The sequence below is a fragment of the Mus pahari genome, chromosome 1 (assembly GCF_900095145.1).
Source record: "Mus pahari chromosome 1, PAHARI_EIJ_v1.1, whole genome shotgun sequence".
NCBI lineage: Eukaryota > Metazoa > Chordata > Mammalia > Rodentia > Muridae > Mus > Mus pahari.
The window spans coordinates 140,433,853-140,457,691 of NC_034590.1; the positions used below are offsets into that span (position 1 = coordinate 140,433,853).

The 23,839-nt window shown below is 43.7% G+C and overlaps 1 protein-coding gene across 1 annotated transcript in view; it reads left to right on the forward strand.

Annotated features, from left to right (window-relative positions):
- Positions 1-23,839, forward strand: part of Slc1a1 (solute carrier family 1 member 1) — a 77,087-nt gene that overhangs the window by 31,399 nt on the left and 21,849 nt on the right. The window contains exon 2 of the mRNA XM_021197060.2: positions 9,638-9,778. Coding sequence (XP_021052719.1) covers positions 9,638-9,778 — 141 coding nt within the window. The remainder of the gene's footprint in view (positions 1-9,637; positions 9,779-23,839) is intronic.

The following is a 23,839-nucleotide window of genomic DNA, read 5'->3' on the forward strand; positions in this document are numbered from 1 at the left end:
CCCCTCCCTCTCCTCTCCCTCTCCTCTCCCTCTCTCCCTCTCTCCCTCTTTCCCTCTCCCCCCTCTCCCTCTCTCCCCCTCCCCCTCTCCCCCCTCTTCCCCTCTACCTCAATAGCTGAGGGGAATGTAGTTTTCTACTGTGCCTCAGGCAGCTTTCTAGAAGGTAAAGAACAGGTACAGGTTAGTGGGGGGTCGGGTCTATGTGAGTGGTCGGGTTTATGATAATTTTCGGGTTCCCGAGAAAAGCAGTGAGCAGAGTAGTGACTGGTAGACGTGTCCACTCTGTGTTGGTGACACTTCGAATATTTAATGGGTTTCTGGCAGAAAAACAGAAGCAAAGGATACAGGACCCATGTTAGCAGGCAATAACAGGAAAACTCACTGACAAAGCTGGAGGAGGGGTTTCAGCACAAGTCCTTGGGGAGGACTAGTTAATAAAGACTAGTTAATGTCAGCTTGCGAGGTGGGAGTTAATGAAGGGAGGCCAAAGGAAGATTTTAGAATTATTAGTTTTGATATAATTATTAGTTTTAATTTTCAAATTAATTCTTATTTTAGTACCTCATTTTAGCTCACTAGTAGTAATATTTTTAGAACTTCTTATTATAAACTATCATTTTTATCAGGTGTTTTCAGATAATTTTACATTTAAACTAAAGCAGACTATTCGTAATTTTTCAAAATTTCATTGCCCAGTGCTTTGTTAAACTCACAGGGTAGACCAGTTTGGAGGTGGTAAATGTTCCCTGTTAGAGGGAACAGAAAAGCCAGGTCATCCTTCCCTATTTCTTACCACTAAATCCTTGAAAGTTGGAAGTCAAGGACTAGCATACGCAGAGCACTGGGGGTAGTTAGTCTCCTCCTGAAAGGGTCTTGTGAGATAGCTCAGAGATAGGGCGTCGGGGGTCAGGTAGTTAGGGAACACCACAAAAATCATGCCACACAACAGACATCACCCAAGGGATTTATTGGGGGGAGGGCGATGAAAAATGTCTGCCTATGAGCAAGGATGGGGCGATAGGCTTAGCCGTGATGGTTGGCACACACATAGGGAGATACAGCAATAGTGGTCATGATGTTGCATTGATTAGTGGTGGCAGGGTCATTGGTGCTGTCATTGAAGGCGAGGTGGGTGTGGGGTACTAGGGAGCACCTGGTTCTGGAATGTGGGGAAAGGGCTTTTTGGCAGTTCTCAGTATGCCCAACACCTCTCTTATGGAAACAGTCCTCTGCCCACCCTCCCCTCCCCCCTCCCCGCTGCACATTCCCTCCTAGCTCCACACACTTTTACACTAGTTCTGAAAAGTCGTCTGTCTAAGCTTGCCAGGAGATGTGTGCCTTTGGTCAGGCTTATGCCATACGTTTGGGATCAGCTTCCTCGGCATTCACCCTGAGACCTCCTTCTCCCACTGGGTCTCTGGAATTATTCTGCAAGGTCACAGAAATGCGAAGGTTCTGAAGACACTGGGTCCCTCCTGTGTGAGCCTGGTGACCAATCCCTCCTGTGTCTTCCACCGGGCTAGCCAGGAAAGTTCCTCCCACTCAGGAATGGGGTGGGGTTGGTGGCTTTCCGAGTTGTGTGATGTTTCCTTCACCTTTGAGTGTTCTAGGGGAACGAGCGCTTCTTGTCTTGCCTTGGTGGGCTTCTCATCAGGCACTCATAAAATTCCTAAACTAAAGGCTTACCTAGATCACAGCAGGAAGTGAAGAGTTAGGCTTTTGAGGAGGGGTGTCAGGAGACTAAAGCCAAATGCTAATAAAACAAAATATTTTGACCTGCAACAGTCCGATTGATGAACCAGTCTGCTTCCATCTTAGGCTTAAAAGCAGTTTTATAGTAAAAACAAACTAGTTTTTTTTCCTGTTTATGATTAAAGGACTGGACTATGCCCCACTTGTAACCTTAAGCACAAATGGTTCTGTACTGCCTCTTCTAGAAATGGCATCTATGTCTTTGTTTCAAAAGGTTCTTGAAACCACCTTGTAACCATGTCTTTGTTTCAAAAGGTTATTATGACCACCTTGCAACCCTGTCTTTGTTTCCAAATGTTGTTATGACGACCTGTTGTTATGACTACCTGTCATTAGGACCACCTCACTATGACCACCTCGAACTCCTGTCTTTGACTCAGAATGTCTTTATGTCTAACTTGCTGTGCTTATGTTCTACTCCTGTAACCTCACCTATTTTGCCAGCCAAATCCCCCATTCGGAAGTCCCCTACCCCTGAGCTATAGAGACCTTGTCTTCCTGGCATCCAGTTCTGATCTTTTGAACCCTGCTTTTAGGGAGCGACAACCCACGCACATGAAGTTTTTAAAACTTGCTTTTATTATTTGCTTGCTTTAATTAATTTGGCCATAATGATTTGGTCGGTGATCTTTCTCCTCGCATCTTTGGGACTAACACCATCTCTCCACATCACTGAAGTGTTAATCCATCTGTATTTGTAGACAGTTTCGTTTCAGGAATTCTTTTTTTTTTTTTTTTCCTGGTTTTTCGAGACAGGGTTTCTCTGTACAGTCCTGGCTGTCCTGGAACTCACTCTGTAGACCAGGCTGGCCTCGAACTCAGAAATCTGCCTGCCTCTGCCTCCCAAGTGCTGGGATTAAAGGCATGTGCCACCACGCCCAGCTCATTTCAGGAATACTTATTCTCAGCATTTTCATTTGGGCTGGTAGAAGGAAATTTGGGGAGGGGAGAAAAAGGGAAAATGAGCATTGCAAAGAAGAGGGTCCACTTCCCTGGCTTTTTAATTGCATGGGATGAAAAAATAGTAATATTTGGTCTGCCAGGCAATGGGCTATTGTAAATAATCAGAAGTCTGGATAACTGAATTATCAAGACCCTTGTGTAAGTTGCCTTTCTCATAATGGCAAAATGCCTGACAGAAGAACTCAAGGGAGAAAGGGTTTGGTTTAGCTCACGGTTTGAAGATACAGTCCCCAGTGGAGCAGAGGTCTTGGTGGTTGAAGGGCTTGCAGCCCAGGTAGATGTGTGAGGCGTTTGGTCTTGTTGTATTCATAGGAAGCAGAGAGAGGGGAAATGTGGAGCTCAGCTTACTTCCCTCCTCCTTCTCCTGCCCCATTTGTTCAATATGGGACCTCAGACCAAAAGATAATGTCCCCTCTACCGGGCATCCTGTTGAACCTTTCTGGAGAAACTGTCACAGACAAACTCAAAGGCGTCTTGTCTATAATTTTAAATCCAGTCAAGATGACAGTGAAGATTTGTCATCAGTGATTTAGTCCGTGGTCTGCATGGCCCACTTAAGTTTCAAAGCAATGAAAGCAAAACTTCAGCCACTTGCTATGGCAGTGACACAGAATCAAGTGTGACTTGTGTGGCTCAGAATCGTCTTCCTTGTCAGGAGGACGTTAAGATACTATTTAACCCTCAGTGGTGTCAGAAGGAGACCACTTCTTACTCTACAAGTTCACAGAGTTCAAGCCTCTACTGCAGAGAAACCTACTAGATCCTTACCACAAGCAACCTTCTTCTGAAGTCAGACTGAGTTAACTGGGTGCTAGACAGTGCAGAGAATTGACTCCGGTGGCTGACTTTTGGCCTTCATATGCACGTGCATATACATGTGCACCCTCACACACACGTGCACCTGCCCACGGGCACACCTACATAGACACATGCACCCTACACACAAGTATCCATACACACCTGATCATAGCCCGAAAATATCGTTTAATGATAGAGCCATAAAAAATGACAGGAGATGACATGCAAGAAAGAATTCAATTGAGTGAGGAGTTCGATGTGGTGACAGACAGAGTGTGTGGGTAGCCACAGTGGTGGATAGGAAAATGAGAACCATCTTACCTTTTGTATATTCGAGTTGGGAAGTTTGTGTGTGAATTTTTGGGCTTGCTTTATTTCTAGTGTATCTTTATCAATATTTATGAAACAATGACTTTGTTCTTAAGGACTTGAAAAATAAAATAAAATAAGAGCTTTATAAACCCATACATCTGGTTTCTAAGCCAGAATTCCTGTAAGGAGCTTGCAATCATGTGACCACGCAGATCTTTAGGAGCAAGAAAAGATAAGGGAAAGATGCAGATACACTGTGATAGAAGGCAAGACAGAAAGCTGGTGCTGTATACCTTGTATTATTGTACTATGTTGTGTGTTCATTATCTTGCAATAATTAAAGCTCCTTCTATGCTTGTCACTAATGTTCCTCTCAGAATAGCTCTGGAAGGACAAATATAGACACATTATATTAATGCACAGTGTAATGATATGGCTCAGTAAGTATTCTGGTGGTAATCATTTTCCTTTGTCAGTAATGTTTATTTCCAGCTCAAATTAACTTATGTACTAGTAAACTATTATTAAAAATGTAGTGAACTATTACCAACTATTACAGGTAATGTGCATGCCTGTGTTTAGGGTCTCTTTCTGTCAAATCCCTCCAATGGACGCTGTTTGGTCTAAGTCTGAGCCCATTGCAATGCAGCTTCTATCCCTCTTCTATTCCAGGCTAGTTTTGTAACTGTAGAAAGTATAAGTCCCTGCGATTGGAAGAGGAAGAACAATAGGCTGAGCTTTTGCTAGCTGCAACCCCTTACCACTGCCACCACCCCTCTTATTTTCTAATCTATCATTAGTCCAGATAATGGATCATGAAGTATATCTTCTCCTTCAAACTTGAGTCTTTACATTTAAGAATCCTTAGCTGAGGTCTTTCTCCCTGTGTTTATTCTCTGTGGGCTCTCTCTCTCTCTCTCTCTCTCTCTCTCTCTCTCTCTCTCTCTCTCTCTCTCTCTNTCTNTNTNTNTNTNTNTNTGTGTGTGTGTGTGTGTGTGTGTGTGTGTTTCTGGAGACAGTATGGGAAGGTTTCTTAGAGCTGGCATTCTATGATCTTACTTTAAAGCAAGGAAATCAGGCTCAGGAGAGAACCTGGCCTCCTGGGTAGTAGAAGGGCTCTTTGCAGTCAGCTAATCTAACTGTTGCTCCAATCTAAGGAAACAGCTAAATTCAAGAAGTCAAAGTTCACAGGCAGTGGGACTAGAATTTGAGCTTGTGCAACTTTTATCAGTTTTCTTTCCAATCTACCTCTGGAGCCCCTTAGGGGTTGCCTTGCAGATGTTTGGGAAGGAAACTCCAAAATGATGTCTGAGTCTATTTCTTCAGCAGTGTGTATCTAGTTAACTATTATATCTTTGAGGATTTGAGATCGTTGATCTTCCCCCCTCTTGTTGGGGAAATGCCCTTCCCAGGTGAGTTTTGCTGTATACCTCCGTGTTAGAAGTTCTTCACTGTTTCCTCTGGCTTTGGAGATTTTGTGTACCCTCTCCCAGCCCAAGGTTCCTGATACCAGATGTGGATGCTTGTTGGCATGGAAACAGTCACAAGAAAAGAAACATAAGAAACAAGCTACTAAACATCACAAACAAGGAGGGCAGCACTTCATTGAAAACTATTGCTCATTAGCAACTGGGAGCCAGTGCTGACCAGAGATTGCTAATTTTTCTAGATTGCTCAGTAAACAAAGGTAGAGGCAAGCATTTCATTCCGATGTGTGGGTCTGGAACTTTTCATTAGTCATGGACACGAGTTCAAAACACGCCTCTCTTCTTATGCACTAACACCCTCGCCTCGTACTTCATGGACTCCCAGGATTCAGTTGTCTCAGGAGTTGCTGAGTTTTCCTTACAGCTGACACCATCGCCTTGAACAGGCATCCGTAGTTAGGGGAGGCCTTGTGAAACACTTGAGTTGCAGCAATTGTCCTGAGTCTGATGCTTCCAAACTTGCTGGACACCAAAGTAAAACACACCTGCTTTGAAGCTTAATCCCCCCTCCCCCCTTCGCTGAAGTTACACTCCAGCCCCTTTTAGTCAGGATGCCAGGATGCCAGCCATAAACCTCTGACTGCTTCCTCCGAACTTGGCTGACATGTCTGTTCTTTGCAATGAAGGGAGAAATTTTAGGGTACCATGACATTCAACTTCAAACAAGCTTGATAGAAATTATAATTGCCAAATATAAAGCCCTGTTGACTCCTTGTGCATTACTAGCCATTACTTTCAGCTCTCCCACGTAGCAGCTCATTGGTTTCTCCCATAGAAACCCCTAACAATAATGCAGTTTTTCCTAGCCAGCCTGCACTTCCCTGAGATGGAGATGCTTGCAGGCATAGCTCTTCATTGGTAAGGTGAATGTGAAGGTTGAGCAGAGATGCCTGCTACTCCTCAGTGGAGCACTGCTGCTCCTCAGTGGAGCACTATTGTGGCTGCTGCTGCTGCTGCTGTTATTGGTGTTGAGTGTTTTTATATACCAAGATTCTTTTTCCATTAAAAGCCCCCCAAATTTACCCAAAGCAACTTGATTGAGCGTTTCTACAAAACAGGTGAACACAGGCAATTCATACAAAGCCAGAAATGAGGATGCCATCCATGCCTTTTAAATGTATTTAAAATATTTTTTTTAATATTTGATAACTATTCATGAGTCTCTAACACTAATTTTTAACATATGAATTACATTGGACTGAGAATACTGTTCTCTTCTGTTTTATGTAGCATTAAGTGATTAAGACCTCCCAAATCGTCAGGCTGTAGCGCATGTTCCTTGCTACCTGCCCCAATGTTCTGAGTTCTTGAATGAAAGACACACACACACACACACACACACACACACACAGCCTTATATTTAATATGTCTTAATCAGCTTAATGACTGGGCCACTCCCAAACCTCTACATTGTTAACACCTTCCCTCCGATACTCCTGAGTCATTACTTACTGAAATCTCTTTTTTATCTTTGTTACCCAGACCCAATCAGGGGTGGGAGGCCTTGGGGCTGCTCCTCTGTAGCTCTTACATGATGGGCATTCTGTCTTCGGTAGCCTCTCAAGCCTGGATCTTTTTTCCTTTCTCAGCCTGTTCCTTCCTCGGTCCCCTTGTCTGTGAATCCTGAAGTGTGGGCTCTGTCTCCCTGACCAGCCATTAGCTGCCAGCAACTTTAGCTAGAATTTGGAAAATATGTGCATACTAGTATGTACCAAGGCAGCATACGCAGAAGTTATAGAGTTTAACTAAGGTTAGGGATCTTCAAAACACACCTTATGGGGCTCATCCATGTGAACTAGAAGTGGGTGAAGACTGGGCGCTTCCATCCAAATGAAGCTTGTTCCTTCTAACTCCCTTTTCATTGCCCTGTGGTGACTAACTGGGCCATTCGAGTTCCTGAATTTACATAGTGATATCCTCCTCGAATCTCCTGTGACTTAGTCTTTTTTCCCCTCCAACTGACATGTCACTTGTCAAGCTGACACAGGATGAAAGAGCTGAGAGTCACCACTCATTTGTCTCTTGATTTTTAGACTAGGTACGTGCGTGTTGAGGGAAGAGAAAGAAGAGCAGTTAGATGTTGTTTGAAGTATTTGGAACAAGATAATATGAAAATCTTAATATTTTATGAGTCTTAGCAATCAAAGTCGTTCTTAAATTAGACCTCCATAGAGCGGATGGTTTTCACATAGACAGCTTAAGGCAAGATTTCAAAGAATCTCTGACATTGCTTGTTTCTTTTCTTCATTTCAGTTATTTATAACTAACCCATGATTTATTTCTGGAGTTTTCCATGCAATATTTTGAGACTGAGATTCATGTAGGTCACGGAAACTTTAGCACACAAGGTAGGGGATCCAGGACTGCTGGACACACATAAAATCCTTGGATTAATGAGATTAATGAGAGGCCTTCCTAGCCAGAGGATGCATTTAGTTGCCAGGGAAACCAACCAACCAACCTTGTGATTCAAGGCATTCATTCCCAGGGAGGGGGACGGGTTGATCAACCAATAGTCAATAATGTAGTCAATCATGTCTGTATAATCAAGCTTAAAAATAAAAGAGTTAGGTTCTAACACTTCCAGGTAAGTGAATAAATTGTGTTTTTGGAAAGTAGTATGCCACAGGGCAAGGAAGTTTTGTGTCCTTCTCCCATTCATGCAACTGTGTATCAAGTCCCCTGGCCATTCATCCCAGTGCTTTGGAATACCCTTAATGTTTGCCTCAGTTTTGTAATCTGTTTTAGCAAACTAATTGAACCCAACGAGAAGAGCCTGATTTAGAGAAGTTCAGCTGGAAACTCAGGTCACTACCTGGGCTTATGATTGGCACCTAAAGTAGAGCAATTTCATGAGAGGCTGTCTACATTTAACCTGGAGGATCTGATTTCTTAATAATGTCCATGTCCTTGTGTTTACATACATAATTACAAAGCTCAGAATATAAGGCAACCAGGGTCAGAAGCTTCATAAAAGAACTCTTACGGCTAGGGAGATGGCCCAGAAGTTAAGTGCATTTATTGCTTTTCCAGAGGACCTGAATTCAGTTCTCAGCATCCACATGGGGCAGCTCACCACAGCCTGTAACTCTAGCTCTTGGAGATCTGGTGCTCTCTTCTGACCTCTACAGATACTTCACTATGTGTGCAACTCTCCCGTCAGCGCCCCCCCCCTCGTATGCCCCCCCCATGAGCAGAGCAGATACGCACACATAATTAAAAATAAAAATATAATTCTTTTAAAATATACTCTTGATTTGATAGATTAAAGCATGCCGTTTCTTAGAAATAACTAGAATAATGAAAAGCATTAGACAACATCAGTGCTCCAAAACATGGCACCTGTCAGAGTAATAGTGAATTTGTTAGATGTTACATCTATAGTCTCAACAGCAAGGCAGGAAGATGGCAGGGTTGAAGCTAGCTGGGATACGCAGAGAGACCTTGTCTAAAAACAAAGCAAAAACTATGTTTCCCATTAAAATTATAAAAACTGCAGAAACAGAGATGAACTTATTAAAATTTATCTTTTAAAAGACTTATTTACTTTAGTGTATGTGCGTGTAAGTGCGTGGGCACACGCGGTGTCCGAAGAGATGAGATGAAGTCATATCCCTCAAAATTGGAGTTACAGGTGGTTGAGTGACTCTCCACATGGGTGCTGAGAACAGAACCTGGGTTCTCTGCAAGAGCAGCAAATGTTCTTAACCCCCGAACCATCTCTCCAGCCCCCAAATTTTATCTTATAAAAAGCATGTCTGAGAAAAATGCAAATATAACATGAACTATAAAATACGTTTAGGGTCTCTCCTGTGGATAAAGTATAAGATGACCTGTGAAAAGAGTCATAGGAGCGTGCAAGAGATAATGAGTGTGGGGTCTGCGGATGTGGCTTAGTGTTAGTGCACTTACTGAGCATGCAGGACACCTGCACTTACTGAGCATGCGCAACACCTGGACTTGCTGTTCAGGACTACAGAAGGAAAGGGAAGGAGAGAAAACAGAAGCAAGAAGGGCAAGAGGTTTGATAATGATGAATCTTTTCTTTCCCATGGTAGTCTTTGATCATGTGTCATTATACTAGAGCGAACTGAGGAAGAAATGAAAACAAAATCCTCCATGTGAAGAATATCATATTTTATACTTTTTAATGTATGCGTCCCATTCATAACCTTTTGGACTCTGTAAATCTAAACTTCTAGGTTTGAGAGAGATGGTCTAAGCAGCTTTTCCTTGCCTTTGAAATTTGCACCCTGCAGTACTTTTCCATTAAATTATGTGCTAGAGAACTGAAAACGGTTCCCTTTCTTCCCTGTTTTTCTTAGGAATTGTCTTAGGAGTCTTGGTTCGAGGACACAGTGAGCTCTCCAATCTGGACAAATTCTACTTTGCTTTTCCTGGGGAAATTCTAATGAGGATGCTGAAGCTCGTCATTTTGCCACTGATCGTATCCAGCATGATCACAGGTACCTTGTGTCCTCTGATTATTTCAGGAGTGCGCGAGAACCTGGGTTGTTCTTTACTAATTATGGAAAAATCGAAATGCATTGAATGCATCATATAGGCATGCGTGTGTACACACATGCACAGAGCCCTCATTTGCAATGCACATTTCCTTGACTTGAAATGTGGTGGGATTCTCAAAGTGTCATTGCTGCAGTGTGTCGCTGTCCCTCCGGCACTGTTGACCACAGCTCAAACCTACATTTGTCCAACATGCGGTGCCTTTGTGTGCAAGATGCTGTTTTTAAATGTATTATGAATAAAACTCTATCTAGGGCACAGAAGGGGGAAAATGCATATTTGGCCATGGAAATGTCAGCCCGTGTCCTCCGGGAAAATGTGGTTGTCATTTTTGATCATCTTTTCAGTAGCTGGCTCCTTTGGTTCCCAGCTCCTGCCCTCCTGCCCACTAACCTCAGTGCAGCTACCCTGAGGGTGCCTCTCCTCCTGGTTCCTCATCCACTTCCACACCTCCACAGAACTCAGCATTAGCTACAGACATGCCCTGCAAACCCGCCGCAGTGTGAGCCACCAAAAGCTATGGGCAAGGTTTCCCTGGGGTTTGAAACCCACTCTAGACGACTAGTACTTCAAAATCTGCACTTACCGTACACTGGATTTGGATTTTATTTTATTTTATTTTATTTTATTTTTGCCTTCAAATCATTATCTTGCAGAGTTCCTTCAAACAGCAACAAACATTCTTATGTGGAGATTAACTTGTTGTTGTTGTTGTTTAATGCCATGTATGTGGAGTTGGCATGCAGCTATGTGCATTCTGGGCTTTTTTTTACATGGACTTTAATTCTGGCACTTGGTAAAATATGGCATGATGTTTCTCACTAGTGTTTTGGACTTGAAAGGGGAAGGTTTTATGTAACTATCCAATTAGGAGTCCTGACCTGTCTTCCTTCCAGACCCCACTTCTACACTGTTATGGCAAAGGCTCAGTCTGTTGAGTCCTGATATTAGAGGTGGGGAGGAGGGTGACAGGATTTGCTGACTTCATCATTTTCTGAAAAGCTGTCACATTTGCCTATTCCCAAGTACCAAAATCCAGTCAGACCAGAGCCCCACGGGACCATTCTTCTTAAGTGGTCTTGGTGTTCTTGGTTTATTAGAAACCTATAGAGAACATCTAATTACTTTTATTTATGAGTTTAATTATGTTTAAAATTATCATTTTCTTTTAAGCCTAATAGCCGGAGGGGTGGGAGAATAGAAGAACCATCATTTGTCTCATATAATGTTTGCTTATTCAAATTATTGAAAGCATTTAAAGTTTGGAAGAGTTCTTATAAATAGCCATATTTCTAGCCTTAAAAAAAATCAAATCTGTAAACACTGGGCTCGTGTTTCCCCCACATTGTGTCCTGGAGCAAGAGACAGCTATTCAATTTAGCTGGCATGAATGCATTTGAGGACACCAAAGCCACCAACTTTCTGCCTGGCTCCTGTAAGCACTGCACTTAGAATTTAGAATTTTCTCCCTATTAAAGATTCAAAAATTCCTAAATCTTGTATTCTTTTAGACAATATGAAGCCTTGGACTTCTCTCTCAACAAAAATATTCACATTTTGTGTGTGTGTGTGTGTGTGTGTGTGTGTGTGTGTGGAGAGAGAGAGAGAGAGAGAGAGAGAGAGAGAGAGAGAGAGAGAGAGAGAATATTTTGCTTTTGCAAGCATCTATAAAAACTTATAAACCATGTGATGTATGACATAGTTTGATTCTTTTGGTTTATGGGGAAAATTAAAAAAAAAAAAATCAGGAGCTGAAAAGATGGCTCAGCAGTTAAGAGCAATTGCTCTTCCAAAGGTCCTGAGTTCAATTCCCAGCAACCGCATGGTGACTCACAACCATCTGTAATGGGACTAGAAGAAGCCCTCTTCTGGTGTGTCTGAAGACAGCAACCATGTACTCATATACATAAAAAAATAAATTAATCTTAAAAATCTAATCCAGAATAAACAGCAAATCCAAAATTCATATAGTAAGCCAAGGTTTAGAAGACAAGATAAAATATGTGTATGAAGGTACTACTTCTAGAATAGTGTTTGGACAGTGTCATTCTTGGCAGTAAATAATTCATCTGTCATATGCAATCTGGAAATTTTTGTGTGTAGTTTGGCCTTGCAAATTATGTAGGGAAATAATTTATAGCTCTTGGATCCCATCAGTAACCCAGCTCTGTCTCAACTGTATTCCATAGCTCTGGCCTGTATCTTTCCACTTTCCCTTCACCAACAGCCAGGAGCAAACACACTCTTCAGTCTTTTGATGTGAAACAATGCCCTGTCGAAGATTTGAGGGACTGGGGCAAAAGCAGGCCTGAGACCTGATGGCACCTTTGTGTTTCTAATGGTCAGGACAGTGGGGAGAGTGTTTGCCAGAAGGCGGGGAAGCAGACCCATTTATACCTTTTCCTTACCATATCAATTTAGAGACACTCTGAGCAGCAGCAGGGAACATGCTCTGACATTTCCACCTGGTAATTATTGACAGACTGTATTCATAGAGATCTGTTCCAAGACTCAGGTATAAGACATTTATAATGATGATAACAGTGTGAATACGTGTTACACACGCAAAGTAGCATGCTGTAACTGCTAAAGGCCTGTTGGATACATACAGAATTGCCTGTGAGAATGTTCCAGTTTGACACAGAACCAAAGAAAGAAACAAATCATGCAACACTTAGAAGACATTGTTACAGCCCTGACTTCATTACATTGTATTTGCCCACAACTCAAAGATTAACAGCCTTTCAAGGAGAATAGAAATAAAAATCCGACCCACTGTGCTTTTGTCACTTTTTTTTTTGGAGGTTTTTTGGAGGGGAAGTGTATTGTTTTTGAGATGTTTCTTTGTCTTGCTTTGTATTTACTGTTGTTTAAGAAAGGATCCGGATCTTGGACGAGCTCCTCTCTGTGTGCTTTAGGCTTTGCCTCTGCTTCCTTCCCTACCCCAGCTCTTTTCCCTGACAGAGCAAAGTTACTTTTACCGTGGCATGCCAGTCCTTCTTACACAAGCACTGCATGCTAATATACCCTAATCCATTCCTGGTGGAGGGGGACACACACACACACACACACACACACACACACACACACAGAGAGAGAGAGAGAGAGAGAGAGAGAGAGAGAGAGAGAGAGAGAGAGAGAGAGAGAGAGGTGGACAGGGCAACAGGAGGTAGTGTCAGGGCAGCTGGGAGTTGAGAGTGGGCTTGAGAGTGGGAATTGGTAGACATGGAAGAACCACTAAGACTCAAACCCCAGACTAATAGAGTGAGCCTCCTGCAGGAAAAGCGACAGCCAAACCAAACCAAACTAAAACGTAATCTGCCATCAAAGTCTCCATGGAATGAACATGCATATTTTATAGCTGCTTTTTTATTTTTACATCAAGCATCCTTCTTGATGTCTTGGTGATGTGTGGTTAGGAAAGCATACTTAGCAGGGAAGTTTGAATTTAGATTTGATATTAAATGGTATGGGGTGATCGTCAAGAGGTCATGATGATACACAGGTATGTACACAAAATGCCCTTATCTTCTAAATGCATATGGAACTATGTAGAGATGAACTGACATATGATCTCAAATTTGCCTTAAAATGGAAGAGGGAGCCATGGTATAGTGACTGAATTTTTCGAGACTGGGAGGCATAGAAAGCAGAAAGTTTCACCATGAAGGAAGAGTACCTTCCTGCCATGGTGAAAATGTGTGTTTATGCCCTTTGAAAGCTTCGGTTCCTAAGCCAAATTCTATCAAACCAGCAGAAAAATTGGGGGAGAAATGAACCTGCCGGAGAAATTGCGGCTCTGGGAAAACCACGACCTACAAGTTTATATCTGGGTTACATCTCTTCAATACATTAAGTCTGATGGCTAGAGCCTCCCTCCACCAGCACAAGAAAATATCAGCTTTTCCCATCCTGCTCTGAGATTCCAAGGCACAGCTGCCTGGATGTTCTTAGCTGCCACCCAGGTTGTAGCTCCATTAGGCTCAGCTGTGCCCCCTGCTGGCTGCTATGGCTGCCACCATACACTGATCTTGATAAGGTTCCCCTTCACTCCTCCATCCAATCAGGGGGCTCAACAGTTCTCCATAGAGTGAATAAGGACAGAGCATAGCCAAGGGCCAGTAACCAGCCACTCCCCAAAAGGGCTATTTCGTGTCTGTGCTCCTCAACGGGACTCCCCACTTCTTGGCCAGCCTGCCTCCAAGATGGTGAAACTTCTGCCTCCGAGTGAAAGCATTCCAACGTGGCACACCTCGGCCTAACACACAACTCCTGATTCACAGAAGGAACGACTTCATCACTTCACAGACTTCCTGTCTCAGGAAGTGTGTCCTCTTCCTGTAATGTGTGTCACTGGAGACCAGCCACCTTCGAGAAGGCCTCCTTTGTCACTTTAAAGGGTTGGTCATCGTGAGCCCCATTAAAGTACTTAACCTGAGTACCTGCTGGGTTGTTGGATATCCAGCCAGTAGATCCTGGAGAATGTCCAGCCCCGTGCGGATTGGATTGATGTTGGCTTCTGTGATTGTTTCTTCCTCTAGATCAGGGAGAAGCTCCTTTCCTGCAAATGCCAGCTGCACACAAGGGCACACATGGCAAGTCAGGAAACGTCCCTAGCAAATGGCCCAAGGCACTCCAAGAAAACAGCCTTCTCCCCCTGCCCCCTTTTCTCCTCAAGGCCACCATGTATGAATCCAGGACTGAGTTCATTTCCTGAGCAAGACCTATTACCAAACACTAGACATCAATGCAAACTGTCTGCCCTTCATTTGTCAAAGAACAGCAGTGCCAGGCAGGCTAGCACTGGTTGAGCTACTGGGTGTGAATCTGTTGTGTGAGTCTGTTGTGTGAATCTGTTGTGTGAGTCTGTTGTGAGATTCTCCAGGTTACATTCACTTGGGTCTCAGAGAATTTCAAAAATATTGCCACATATTATAAAGTGATTGTTACTCTAACATGTACATTAGGACTGCACAATGTTTCTGGTTTGGCCCACACCATGAAAAGAAACCTGTCCTTTTCTATTACTCTTAAACCAGGAAAAAAAATGGAGGCCTTATACGACCTTACATGGCCTTACGACAGGTGAGGAAACTCAAGCCTGTAATCCCAGCACCTGAGTGGAGAGGCAGGAGGGTCAGAAATTTAAGGCCAGCCTTGGCTACATACTGACACCTTGATTTTGAAGCTAATTTGGGCTACATAAGACCCTGTATAAAGAAAGAACTGCTTAACGTCTTGAAAAGATGCTGTAACGTGGAAAGGATGGAAGAGAACACAGCAGACCAGGCTGAAGGCTGTGAGGAACCCCACTGTCTACACTGAGTCTTGTAAACATGATACATCAGGTTGGTTTGTCTGGAGAAGGCATCCTTTTTTATATGCAAGCTTTGTTTTATATATATATATATATATACCTTAAAAATGAAAAGGCATTTTTCATACACCAAAACTAACCAGACTCAAAAAATCTACATTCTTATAAGGCTGTCCATATTCATTTACTCGTGGTCTGCTATATAAGAAACGATCTTATATCCAGTGGATAGCATCATGCCAGGCACCTCTCTCAGACAGGGTTTGTTCAGTTTTAGTCTCCAAGGGTGTATTATAACCCCAACTGCATGAAACCTAATGAGAAAACAAACACACACTTATAAGAGGGTGGATTCCAGCCATCCCTGTTCATGGAACGGAGGCCTCCCTAGTAACCAGGTCTGGGTGTTCCCATGCTGACAACAAGACTTGAAGGTGTGTGTACCACTTAGTTGTACAACTTGGTATTCGCTAGAAGCCTCTGCTTGTAACCCCGGGTGGCTGAGAGCTTGAATGAGAACATCAGGCGGAAAGCAAGCGCTCGAGCTTTCCCTGGAACTTCAGGAGTGTATTCCACTCAGCTGTTCAGTGAAATCACTATTTCAAGATGGTTTAGAGACTGAAAGGAAGCCCTGTGCTGGAGAAGGCAAAGATGTAGCCCAACACACTTAAGTCCATGAATCACACCCAGAGCCAGTAGGCTCTCCCTGCATTTTAAATGTCCCTCTTTCCCTCTCCCACTCTTGGTTGGGAACTCGGTTAGAAAGACAACCTAAACCCCTCAGAGATCAAGGACGTAGCTTTGAGGTGAGAGATTTACTCTATTCGTTTGAGTCCTGTGATGCTTTTCTCACAAGGAAAGGGGCTCGTCCTCTAAAAGCCACAGCCCTCCCGTGGGCATGCCACTTGCACAGTGACAGAATAGCAAGTGACAGATAAATGACCCCACTTCAGTCTCTTCCTAAGACGCTGAACCCCAGAGTAACAAGTGAGCAGACTTTCTGTGCTAGGGGGATTCAGAGCTATGTGAGTTTGACTATAAGAAACCCCTGCAAAGGAGAGTATAACACTGTAGAGAGTCTCTCCAATGTTCTAAAATTATGGCCCAAGAAGACCACTAATTCACTCTGTTTTCAATTGGCCAGGCCCTGCGTTACATCCACAATATGTAAAGTTAAGGCCTAGCCTAATGAAAAAGAGGTTATCGAAATGCTTTGTGGGAATAAGGCGGTAGAGGCAGTATAAGAAGGGATCTTGAAGGAAGGCTAGAAATCAAGAGAAAAGGGAAGGGAATTCCATACAGAAGGGAATGAAAGAAGCCATAGTTACTCAGGATAGAAGGAATTAAGTCTTCAACTAGAGTTCTAGAAGCACGGGGGATGGAGGAGTAAAGTGGGAAAATGCACACAAGACTTCATGTGATTCACTAAGGTCCCCGACAAGCCTGTAGAGTCAGGAAGAGAGTTCCAGTGGTGACTTCCACATGCACTAGTCTCTGCAAATGGACACTTGGAGCAAGCTCCTCATGGGTTAACAGGAGAGTCAGACGTGGGAGCCACACTGCCTGGCTCTCAACATGGACTCTGCCATCCACTCTGAAACCTTAGATACATCGCTGATGCTCAACTGTAAAAAAAAATAATAATAAATGTCCTGGTGCTTTTTATTAACTGTCAGAGGTTTCTAGAAGGTTCGTGAATTGGCCAGAAATTGCAGTGGTCAGTCGTAGGATTCAGCTAACCACATGTAAAGACAGGAAGGCTATCTGTCATTCAAGAAATGCAACCAATAGTAAAAGACTGTCCACAGCTTGGAACATTCACTAGCATATAATGAGTTCTACTTAGAAGTCTTTGCTACCAACTGTATAGAGCTGCAGAGGGGGAAATACAGTTGTGTTATGAAACAAAAATATCTCACTGAGCCATGTGCTCGCTGTTGCTGTAAAAGCATTTGTGTGGATCGTGAGAGAGAAGAGCTGAGTTCTTCAGATCCTCTACTGTGTTGAAGGCATCCATTCAATGATGAACCTTAAGAAGAGCTTGTGGGGTCTTCTGAATAACCGGCCCCAACTGCTGACGCCGTTATATTCTGTGATGCTGAAAAAAAAAAACTCAAGCAGCACTAGTCTTGCTGAAGAATCATCTCCTGTGTGTGTGCTCATGTGTGTGCATGTACACATTTGTGCATATAGAGAGTCCGCAGGTCAATATTAGGTGCCTTCCTCTATCGTTTTTTACACATGTATTTTTGGAGACAGTCCACAACTGAACTTGGAACTTCCCATTTCATCTGGACTGGCTGACCAGCAAGATCCCAGCACCCTCCTATCTTCCTTACATGATTCTGGGTTATAGACTTGTGCTATATCACACACCTAGCTTTTCCTGTGGGTGCTAAGGATCCAAGGTCCCGTCCTTTGGCTTGCATAGCAAGTCCTTTAGTCATTGAACCATCTCCCTGGCCCCACTTCCTGTTTCCTGATAGGCTTTGAGCCATCAAACATGGACCAGACCGCATGGGGCTACAGAGTAGCTCTTTTTTAATGCCATCTGAGGATGAGTTTATTTTGTTAACTTCACAGATTAGTGTAGTTATGTTGCAACCCTTTCTAAGGGTGTTCTTTGTATGTGTGTCCTTAGGGAACATAGATGCCACAGATGAAGCCTATACATTCTAGATGCTCCCTCTGCCTTTTCCCGTCCCAGAAGTCTTCATCTTGATAGCTGAGATCTCCAATGCCCTAGATTAACAAAATGTGATTGTCCCCGACCTTGTTTTCCCTAGAGAATAGAAAATTTGTTTCACCAGTTTAAAAATGGTAACATGTTTGTTTACTCCTTGTTGCAACCCTAAGAAGTAGTAAAGTGGGCGGGGCTTATCTCCATCTGTAGAGATAAGGATACCGGAGCTTGGAACAAGATTAAACCATTTTCCCCAAGATCACAGAAATCACAAGGCAGCACTTGGAACCAATGAATTCCATTCTAGAACATTCTGCTGCCCAGGAGGCTGGGGTAGACAACCACACTTTCTAAAACACGTAAGTGTGTGTGTGTGTGTGTGTGTGTGTGTGAGAGAGAGAGAGAGAGAGAGAGAGAGAGAGAGAGAGAGAGAGAGAGAGAGAGAGAGAGAGAGAGAGAGAGAGAAAGAAACGAGAAACTTTATGGGGCTCATAGCCTAGTGAAAAAGTCAAATATTAGTGAGTCCATTTATTTTTATTTTTAAGTGATGCCATGCATGGACACCTGGAGATCAGAGAAGGACCCCAAGGAAAGGACTTAAAAACCAGATGAGGAGTGGGGAGAAGCAGCTGGGGAGGAAGGGAATGAGTGGAAGCCTTGAGGAGTTTGGCCTGAGTTTTTAATCGAAGGCCAGGGGAGGGGTGTACTCTGTCGGGCAGGTACACAGGCAGGCTGGAGAGATGCCTGTGGGGTCTCACCTTCCAGGGTAAGGATTTACTATTTTATCTTCAATGCCACTGGGAGATTATACTGGAGCGTGAAATTTTTGATGTTTTAAAGGATATATCTTAATGATTGTGTAGTGAAGGATGGAGGGAGGGAGAACGGATGTGAATATACCTATGAAGTGTGTTATGTCACTCAGAGACACAAGTCACCGACCACTGATGCCACAGTTGTAGACACCAGCTCGACACAGGCCGTGCAAACCCACGTTGGTCATTGTGCTCTTTACTATCAACTTGAAGGAGATTCAGGCTTTTAAAGCGCACTATGTTGAGTAAATATCGAGTTTGGGAGCAAAACCCATGCTTACTTCAACTGGCCTTTCGGCTGGTGACAGAGCTAGAGTCACCCACAGAGTGGGCTGACTCCTGTGTACCACTGACTGTGCCCATTCAGAACCCTGGAGACAGAGTTTATCTTAACACCTTGACTATAAGGTACAGAAACTGTCACGACAACTTCATTCTCAGGTGGGTGGCTGCTTCGTCAGAGACTCCGAGGAGTCGCTTGTCTAGGATGTTTATTTTTAAAGCCTGCTATTGTTTAGCCCACCCTGCTTCCTTTGTAGTGTTGTTATAAAAAGTTCAGACGATTATTCCTCTATGGCTGGACGCCAGCATCCCCAGCTCACTCCTCACAGCCTCCTCCTGAGGCAAATAAAGAAAATGCCTTTTTTCCTAAAATAAAGAGCCAGCAGGTGACCTGAACTTCTAAGGACAACCTTGAGTTCTGTCCCTGTTTCCAGGCCACAGCCTCAAAACTGTCTCTGGCCATGAGGAGTGATCCTGCCTTAGGCTTGTCTTCTATCCCATTCTGTCATGTCTGTCCTGAAGTCCTCTGCCTAGTGACACCTCCAGCTTTTATGAGGGCTCTGCTCCAGGGTGTCATGAAGCATCTCATTATTAAGTAGTATGGAGAACCTTCTAACCTGCTACAGACCCATCAAGCCTGTTTAAACCATAGTAAATAAATGTCATGGGAGTGGAAATTACAAAACTAATGTCTGAATGACTGTTATGAACTGGGTGCACAGTAATGAAGAAAAATAAGTTGAGGGACACCAAGAGGCTAAATGTGATCTTCCGTGGGCTTTTAAAATTTTCATTGGCTGCTCTGGGAACTGAATCAGGACACCTCTGCAGTGCTCACCCAGTGGACCTTGGAAACAAACTGTGGGTGCTGGGTTTGACCTATAACAATGTGACTCTTCCTATCAAATGGAAAGCTCAGAGTACAAGCATTCACAGAGAACTTTATTCACTGCGCTGCCGATCTAGGGAAGAACAGGGCTCAGGACTTGAAATAATAGGGAACCTGTATGCTAAGGAATGTAGCTTATTGTCTACTGCCCCCGTGGTGGCACGGAGAAGAGGCTTCAAGGAGTTTCCTTAATGGAGTTAAGCATGAAGTCTGTTCCCTTAACATGACTAAATGCTCACTTAATGCTCAACAGTCTGGTAATGTGTAAAGACTGCACTGTGTTGTCTGTATATGTGATGGTTATCAGTCACATATGGTTATTTGAATAGAGATTCATTTCAATTAAGTATAAAATTCTAATTCAATGCTTCTGTCACTTAGACACCTGTCATGTGCTCGATAGCCAGATGTAGCTTGAGGCTACTTCAGTGGATAACATAAATGCAGATAATTTAAACAGCACAGGAAGGACCACTGTGTAATGCTGGTCTGGCATTTTATAGTACATCGAAGGAATTGATGTGTCATGGTCCTAAGAAAACCATGAGGTCTTTGGGGTCAAACCTGAGCTGGGATCCCAGCTCACCACTTACTTAGCACATAGTATGGTGGCATGCTGCTTAGCACGTAGTGTGGCGGCATGCTGCTCAGCACATCTGAGCCAAAGTTTTATCCTCTATAAAAATGGGTCAATAATGCCCATCTCGCTGAGTTAAAATGGGAGTTATAGGATATCCATGATCAATGTGTGGTCATTGCTCAAGACCGTGTGTCTGTTGCCAGCATTGCCATCTTCTACACATATGAGGAATTCATATTATTCAGACAGACATTTCATAATCATTAAATTATCTTTTTGTTTCTGTAACAGTTTTGAAGATATCATTATTTTCCCTATGTCCCTTTTGTCTATATAGAGTAGTCACCAAGTTCCCCCCAATGTAAGTTTTCCAAAAGCCTGAGTTCGGGGGCTGTGATTCCCCCTCTTATTTATGTTACAATGGTAGAGAATAAACCATATAGAAAAGTTGGATGGTTGACTTTTGACTGACTGTGAAACAGTGACTGAAGCCTATGAGAGGAAAGGGAACCAACGCCCTTCCAAAGGGAGCATAAGAGAGTGGCTGTACTGACTCGGGATGGATCTGTCTTAAGATATTTCCACCATGATTAAAAAGCCCTTTGTTGCCAGCCCTTTGTTGAGTCCTGAAGTCCAACCTGAGGCACTGAAATGGTGGTGAGAGCATCCCCTGGGAAGCTGAAACAGAGAAAAGGGGAGGGGGGGTTCAGCAAAGACCACAGGCGGCCTAGAAGGAAAGCTGGTTCAACACAACTCAGTAGTTAATGTTGGTTCAAACTTTCAACACAACTCAGTAGTTAATGTTGGTTCAAACTGTCTGTCCCAGAGTAGTTTATTTTAAACTATTTAAAGCGTATTTAAGTGTAGCATAATTTGGGAGAAAAAAGTTTCCTGGTGATAGTTAACTTAACCCCGTATGCACAACAAAGCTTAAGACAGAACTGCCCTGAAACTCTTGTAAAGTACAAGTGATATCTTTAATAAAGACAGAAGCATTCAGTTTTGAATTGTGACCTTAGGCTATCTTAGGTATTTTGGTTGTTTTTTAACTGTTGCAACTGCTGCTTTTTTTTGTTTTTGTTTTTTTTCCTTACTGTAAGTTCCCCTCAGCACACCGATCTCCATTTTTCCATCCAAAAAGAGACTAGATTAGACTTCTAGGATGTGAGGATTGTTGTCTTGCCCTAGAGGTGGGTAAACAGACCCTTAACAACATCTTAGGTGGGTGCTGAAGAGGCCAGAGACCTTTTCTCCAAATACTACCTTCCAGATGGGCAGTCCACAGATTAAAGAACAGTATTTAGTGCCTTCCCAGCCCTTGCACCAGGCAGGTGAGCTGGCCCCACCCCTCACTGGCTGCAGCACCTGTGAGCCCTGCACCTCACCTGGACAGTATAGTAGAGCTGGCCCTGGTGGTGTAGGTACTGGAGGGCAGGAGAATTGTCCCTGTCCCTCACCTGGACAAAGTGGGAGAGCTGGCCCTGGTTAAGCCGGGTGCAAGACAGTTGGTGGGCCGACCAACTCAGCTTCCACCTGGGCGTCAGATGCAGGGCTCTGAGTTCGCCCACTCTAACATCTGTCCCATCTATGAACTGCTGGAGCACACAAAGGTTCCAGTCCTGCAGATCCAAAGCTGCAGGATCTCCACAACACAGGGCAACAACAGGATGCCAGGATACGAGAGGAGTCCTGGTGAGGATCCAGTATTGATGGTGTAGTAGAAGTCAGAGGCCTCAAATCAGACCAATGACTCAAGCAACGAACATCTGCAAGTAAAGTTGTGTGGGCAAAAGGGTGTACTGTGGGACATACCACAGCTTCCATGGCAAGATGTTTTGTTGTTGTTGTTGTTGTTTGGTTGGTTTGTGTCTTAGTCAGGGTTTCTATTCCTGCACAAGACATGACCAAGGAACAAGTTGGCGAGGAAAGGGTTTATTCAGCTTACACTTCCACCCTGTTGTTCATCACCAAAGGAATTCAGTACAGGAACTCACACAGGGTAGAAACTTGGAGTCAGGAGCTGATGCAGAAGCCATGGAGGGATGCTGCTTACTGGTTTGCTTCCCCTGGCTTGCTCAGCCTGCTTTCTTATAGAGTCCAGGACTACCAGCCCAGGATGGCACCACCCACAATGGCCCCCCACCTTTGATCACTAATTGAGAAAATGCCCCACAGCTGGATCTCATGGAGGCATTTCCTCAAGGGAGGCTCCTTTCTCTGTAATAACTCCAGTTTGTGTCAAGCTAACACACAAAACCAGCCAGTGAAGTTTGTTTTATTATTTTGTTTTTTTCTTTTGTGGGAAGGTTGCACGGGTCAAGGGCAGCTACCAAGGGGCAGGGAGATGAATGGAATTGGGGTGCATGATGTGAAATTACAAAGAGTCAATAAAAAGTTTTTTTTTAAAAAAAAAAGAAACGGTGGTTAGAGTGAGAAATTCTGTTATCCAAACAGCAATGACATCCTTGTAGAGTTTTCCTGTACATCGGATATACCGGGAAATATGAGGTGCACAATCTCCCTGCCACTTAAGAAACCAGATAGGCCTCTCATGGTGTGAGGAATGTCCCTGATAACAGCCAATGCATCCTGCTGCCTCTCAGCACCAATGCCTTCCCTTTGAAGTTGCCCTGTGACAACCGCTTCCCTTCTCCTGATGCCCTGAGTGCTAGGCTTTGCACACAGTTGTGGGGTGACACATGTTAAAATGCAGAACCACTTTCTATGGTGTTCCTTTGGCTTAAAATAGGATTCTCAGCTTGGAAATCAGGCAGGGGAGAATTTGAAACCTCCAAATGACAGCTTGCTGGAAAGTTTCTCAATCTGTCCCATCTTCCCTCCCAGAAACTCAGTTAGAGAATGCCAATTGGCTCCACTTGTGTGTCTCTGCGGGAGGGTTTGTGTTTCTAACAGAGCTGGGTGCTGACTCCTTTCAATGCAGCCATCCTTTCAGACAAACCTCCTAAGACTAGGCAGCGTGTGCTTGTTTCATTGGTAACTAAGACTGGTTGAAAGTGGATCTTCACAGTGTGTTCATTAAGTCGCTTAACTTTCCAGTGCTTTGGAAATCATTGTATCCTTCCAGTCAGACTTTTGAAGTATCTCACAGTAGCAGACATGGAACAATTTGGAAATCATGAAAGAGTGCAGCCGTCCAGTGGCCATGGACAAACTGGGTCTACCTAAAAGTGGGGCTGGAAATGAAAAAGGACAGGGTGCGAGAGAAGGATGAAGCCAAGACAAAGTTTCTGATTAAGGCTCAAAGTTTAATATTCAGCACTGCATTTATATAGGGAGAGCCCACAGACCCATCCTTTGTTTCAGCTGGATTATGTTGCAAAGCAAGCTCCAAGGGCTGTCTGCTCCTATAGGAAATTGCAAATGCTGTGAGGCCAGAGACTCCAGCTAGGATGTGGGTCTCTTTAGCCTACTCAAGG